The sequence below is a fragment of the Mus caroli genome, chromosome 10 (genome assembly GCF_900094665.2).
Source record: "Mus caroli chromosome 10, CAROLI_EIJ_v1.1, whole genome shotgun sequence".
In the NCBI taxonomy this organism is placed as follows: Eukaryota; Metazoa; Chordata; class Mammalia; order Rodentia; family Muridae; genus Mus; species Mus caroli.
In genome coordinates, this window is record NC_034579.1 from 21,499,298 (window position 1) to 21,505,297 (window position 6,000).

The window sequence follows — 6,000 nt, forward strand, 5'->3', positions numbered from 1 at the left end:
ACCTCAAAATAATCTTTATTGCCTTAGTCTGCACTTCCAGGTAAAAGTTATATAAGGCTCAGAGAAAAACTATGTTCTCCTAATGTGAGTGCAAGCCAAAACTCAGTATAATACAGTGAATGCACGCAGTACCAGGTGAGAACAGAGGCTTCAAAGCCAGCGTGCTCTCCTCCATGCATCACCCCTTGCAGAGGTGCACAGGAAGGACAGGAAGTGTAGAACGGCAGGCATTCTCAGCAATGAGTCATGACCCCAATTCAAACACCCCTGTTACTATAAAGGAAGGCACAAGAACAGATTGCTGGAGCTTGTGTTTGGTTGATGAAGTTACGTGTTTTCTGTCATCTTTGTGTGGAGCCAAATACTCAGCTCATAGTTGCTTGTTCTTCTGACCCTGATAGGCGCTGGCTCAGGCCATACGGGAAGCGAGAGAGCAGCACCCTGATATGTCGGTCACAAGGGTGGTAGTGCACAAAGAAACAGAGTTGGCGGAGGAAGGAGAAGAATAAGGTAAGTGAGCCTGGCCATCCGCAGCCTTGCCTGGCTGCCTGTGTCCCTGTCTGTGCAGTTCTCCATCAGTGTCTTCGCCGGATGAGTTTCTCCACATTGTTGTTCTCTTCGAGCACAGCTGCTCAAGTGCAGGAATCAGAACCTCTGGCTGGCTGTCTAGTGCCAATGGCCTCCTATAGAAGCTGCCAGCAGTGGGCACTTACGCTCCTTCTCCCATCACGTGTGCTAGTGCACTTGGTAGTGAATAGTCACAGTGACTGCTGGGGGCGGTGCTGGCACCTTTCTGCTAGATTTATGTTATATGAGAACTATGTCTTTAAAATCTATATGTTAAACATTATGTATCAAACAGCGAGCTATAGAGAGAGCATAAAGCTAGTATTGCCTAAAAGTTTAAGATTTTAGCTGGACCAAAGGGGAAAATAATGATAAGTGGTGTTTAATATAACCGGCAGAAATGGACTAATATTCTCAACAAACTGGGAAATCTAATAATTTATGAAGAAAATGTAAACACTGCTGGAGAAAAATAGGCTAATGATCACACAGGTAAACCATTTGAAAACTTAAGTACAAACAAAAAGCTTTGGCCTTATTCTTTTGCTTAAATCAGTAAAAATTATACATCTAGTATAACATTTTTTACCCATGTGGTAAAAATGTATGTTTTAATCACTGCTTGGAGATTGTGAGAAGAAGCCATGTTTACATACTATATATTTTATTTCTTAGAAGACAATTTGGAAAAACCTATCTCAAAGTATTTACATTATAGTTACCTATCTTTAAACTACCTTTGAGAATTTAATGAGGGCAGTGAGATGGCCCAGCAAGTAAAAGCTCTTGCTTCCAGCTAGACAACCTCGGTTCCATCCCTGGGACTCATTTTGCAGATGGACAGCCTCAGTTCCACCCCTGGGACTTCTTGTCTGCAATGTTGGAGGACAAACTGGGGCCTGCAAATGCTCGGTTGTTTGTGTTGCTGTGATGAAACAGCATGATGGAGAGCAGCTGGGGAGGGGAGGGTTGACTCAGCTTAAACTCCACACCACTCTTCATCATCAAAGGAGGTCGGGACAGGAACTCAACCTGGAGGCAGGAGCTGATGCCGAGGCCATAGCGGTGCTGCTTACTGGCTTGCCAGCCTGCTTCCTTATAGAACCCAGGACCACCAGCCTAGGGATGGCACCACCACAATGACCTGTGCCCTTCCCCATCAATCACGAATTTTGAAAATGCATTACAGCCACATCTTATGGCAACATCTTTTCCATTAAAGCTCCCTTCTTTCTGATGAGCACAGCTTCTGTCAGGTTGACATGAAATCAGCCAGTACAGAAGATGATGTGGGGAAACTGCTATTGCTCCAAATGTTATCCATCAGCTTCTTACATAGAAGAAAAATGGGGCTGGGAAAATGGGTCAGTGGCTGTACTTCCAGAGGAACTGTGTTTGGGTTCCTGGACCCACTTTGAGCGGCTGCTTATCTTTCCAGGAAATTCAGTGCAGACTGTGAGCACCTAGATGTATGTCTTTTTTTTTTTAATTGAAAATAGATTTTTTTTTATACAATGTATTTTGATTATGATTTCCCTCCGCAAGCTTCTCCCGGCTCTTCATCTCACCCACTCAAATCTCTACCCTTTGTTTCTCTCATTTGAAAACAGTCATTAAAAAAATAAAATAAAAACAAATGAACCAGAATAATACAAAACAAACTAAAACGAGCAAAAGGAAAAGCACAAGGAACACACAGACGCAAAGACATACATTTGCATATATAGAAACCCATACAAACAAAAGTAGGAAACCATTTAAAAAACAATCAATCAAATAAAAATAAAACCTGGCAAAATATCATTGAAATTTTTTTGTGTGTTGTCCATCTACTACTGGGAAGAGGATGTGACCTTAAGTGTGGTTTATATACACAGTAAGACTTCATTGGAGAAAACATTCTTTTCCTTTGAAAGCAGTTATAATTTGGAGCTAGCTTCTGGGTTAGGGGTGGGGCTTGTGTCCCCTTTCTCTCAGTACTGGGACCCTATCTGGCTTAGACCTGTGTCGTCCCCCATGCATGATTTGTCAGTCCTGCGGTGTCTAGAAGACTTGTTTCTTTGGTTGTCTTCCCTACTGGGTCTTAAATCTTTCATTCCATCTTCTACAGAGTGCACTGAGCTCTGTGTGGAGGGATTTGATGCAGACATCCTATTTAGGACTGGGTGTTGTTCCAAGGTCTCACTCTCTGTATCCTGTGTAGTTGTGGGTCTTTGTGTTAGTTGCCTTCTTGTTCAAGAGAAGCTACTCAGATGGTGGCTGAACAAGGCATTAATCTATGAGCATTGCAGAATGGTGTTGGAGTCTTGTATTGCTATGCTATGTTCCTTTAGCAGAACAGTAGTGTTGGGTTTTCTCCTACATCCATTTCCTAGCTAGTATTAAGTTCTTGACCATATGAGCAATGAATGTTAAGCTTGCATTTCATCTCATGGAACAGACCTTAAAAACCAACTAATCATATAGCGGCTGGTCACTGCCACAGCTTTTGTGCCACCACCACATCTGTGTATCCTACAGGCAGGACACCTCTATAAATCAGGTTTGTAGTTGGGTTGGGTTTAACACTCTCTTTTGATAGTGTGCAGAGAACCTTCCAGTACCATGCAAGGTAGGTAGTGCATGAGAGGTGAAGGCTCTAGGTAGGGACCAACTTGACTTCTCCATGCTCTGTGAGGTGTGTGGATGCTGTCTTGAGTAGTAGGCCTTTTCCGTCAGCTTGTGGAGAGCAGCCACTCCCGTTTCCTAGCCACTCAGATGTAACCGTTCCTAGCACTGCAGCCCTCAGTCCGTGGCCACGGATGCCTACTTAGGCTCCCATTATTTGGTGATTTTTTTTTGTTTTTAGATTTTTTCACATATGTATATATTTTAAGGAACTTATACTATATTATGCTTCCATATGGCCTTCAGTTTTAACTGTCCCTCTGTGTATTTCCTTCCTTGCCCATAACCATTTCTTCCCATCCCCATTTGATCTCCCATTCTAGTCTGCCTCCCTATTCCGTCCATAACTATTGTTTGCTTCTCTGTTTCCACCACTGTCCCTTACTCTGTATTGAACTTATATAAACTCTAGCCTACTTAACAAGACTTAACATCGAATATCCACAGATACATGCATATGAACCATGTTTGTCTTTGATCTGGGTTACCTTGCTCAGCGTGATTTATTTTGCCTAGGTGTATCCATTTACCTGCAAAGGTCATGACTTCATCCCACCTTTCTCTATAATAGCTGAGTAATATTACATTCTGTAAATGTACCACATTCTCTTTATTCATCATCTGTTAGTGGACATCTAGGCTGTTAACAATTTGGCTATTATTAGTAGAACATCCATGAACATGAATGAGCAAGTATTTCTGTAGAAAGATAAAGAATCCTTCAGCTGGATCTTGAGATAGAGCTTTTCCTGTCTTCCTGAGGACCCTCCACTGATGTCCATAGTTGCTCTGCAGACTTGCACTCCCAGCAACAGCAGATGAGTTCCCTTTTAAACACATCCTCACCAGCATGCGCTGTCATGTGTTAATCTGTTCTTGACCATTTTGATTGGTATAAAATGAATTCTCAAAGTAGTTTTGATTTGCATATCCCTGAAGATTAAGGATGTTGGACATTTAAACACTTCTCAGCCATTTGAATTTCCTCTTTTGAGAATTCTCTTTTAGATCGGTACCCTATTTTTTTTTTATCATTTGATGATGTATTCCTACTAATTTCAAGCGGAAAACATTTATTAACTTTAAATATACTTTGAGGTTTCATTTTAATGATCAGTAATAGCATCTACCAGTCTGTACATGGTAATAACCAATGCATCTTCATTGCCCAATATACATGTCACAAGTACATTCCTATATAAATGACATTCTACTTTCTTTTTTTTTCTTTTATTTTTATTGGATATTTTCTTTATTTACATTTCAAATGTTATCTGCTTTCCTGGTTTCACCTCTGAAAAATAATACCCTCCCTCATCTCCCCTACTTCCCCTGCTCACCAACCCACCCACTTCTGCTTCCTGGCCCTGGCATTCACCTACTCAGGGGCATAGAGTCTTCATAGAACAGAGGACCTCTTCTCCCATTGATGTCCAACTAGGCCATCCCCTGCTGCATATGCAGCTGGAGCCATGAGTTTCACCATGTGTGCTTTATGGTTGGTGGTTTAGTCCCTGGGAACTCTGGGGGTACTGGTTAGTTCATATTGTTATTCCACCTATGGGGCTGCAAACCCCTTCAGCTCTTTGAGTACTTTCTCTAGCTCCTTCATTGGGGATCCTGTGCTCAGTCCAATGGATGGCTGTGAGCATCCACCTCTGTATTTGTCAGGCACTGGCAGAGCCTCTCAGGAGAGAGCTATGTCAGACTCCCATCAGCAAACACTTGTTAGCATCCACAACAGTGTCTGGGTATGGTAAATGGGATGGATCCCCCGGTGAGTCAGTCTCTAGAGGGTCATTTCTTCAGTCTCTATTCCACACTTTGTCTCTGTAACTCCTTCCATGGGTGTTTTGTTACCCCCTTCTAAGATGGATAGAAGTATCCACACTTTGCTCTTCCTTCTTCTTGAGCTTCATGTGGTCTGTGAATTGTATCATGGGTATTCTGAGCAACTGGGCTAATATCCAGTTATCAGTGAGGGCATAACATGTGTGTTCTTTTGTGATTGGGTTACCTCAATCAGCATAATATCCTCCAGATCCATCCATTTGCCTAAGAATTTCATAAATTCATTGTTTTTAATAGCTGAGTAGTACTACATTGTATAAATAATAGATACAGAATATGTGGTACCCTATTTTTTATTTTAAATAGTACATGTTTTATTCTCCTATCCCCAGAGGGTGGTTTATCCAGAAACCAAGAAAATAAAAATCAACCAGAATAAATTCAAGGGGGCGGGTGGAGAGAAACGCATTAACGACCAGGCAGGCAGGCCAGCAGCCACCCTCCACCTCAGAAGGTCCCCAGAGACCTCTGCCCACCGCCACAAGGGGAAAATCAGGAGGGGCTGGGGAGGGCATCGAATCAGCTATGTCTTCATTATGAGAGTGAGAGAGGTGGCAGAGATATGCAGCTAGATGGATATATATTTATATAATAAATCCGTAAGTTGATAAAGTAAATAGTAAATCTGTGCAAGTTCTTAACTTTTTATAGTTTTTTTTAAGTTTTTTTTTTTTAAATGATTTTGTTTGTTTGTTTCTGTTCCATTCTTTGTATTTTGTTGGTTTTGGTCCTTAGAAAATCTGAGACTCAGAGACCAGGTGAAACAAGGGTGGGTGGGCTGGGGCTGACTGCCCAGCAGCCACTCCTGAGGCAGAGAAGGGTTATGTATGGCAGGTCCTCTGCTCCTGGTGACCACACAGGGTACCTTGTTTTTTAATTGAGGTTTTTCTTTCTCCCCCTCCCCCTCCCCCTCCC

At 42.1% G+C, this 6,000-nt stretch overlaps 1 protein-coding gene across 9 annotated transcripts in view; it reads left to right on the forward strand.

Annotated features, from left to right (window-relative positions):
- Positions 1–6,000, forward strand: part of Epb41l2 (erythrocyte membrane protein band 4.1 like 2) — a 154,731-nt gene that overhangs the window by 144,257 nt on the left and 4,474 nt on the right. For all 9 annotated transcript variants that reach the window (XM_029482274.1, XM_021174888.2, XM_029482275.1 and 6 more), the window contains one exon: positions 402–510. In XM_029482274.1, coding sequence (XP_029338134.1) covers positions 402–509 — 108 coding nt within the window. In that variant the 3' untranslated portion in view covers position 510. The remainder of the gene's footprint in view (positions 1–401; positions 511–6,000) is intronic.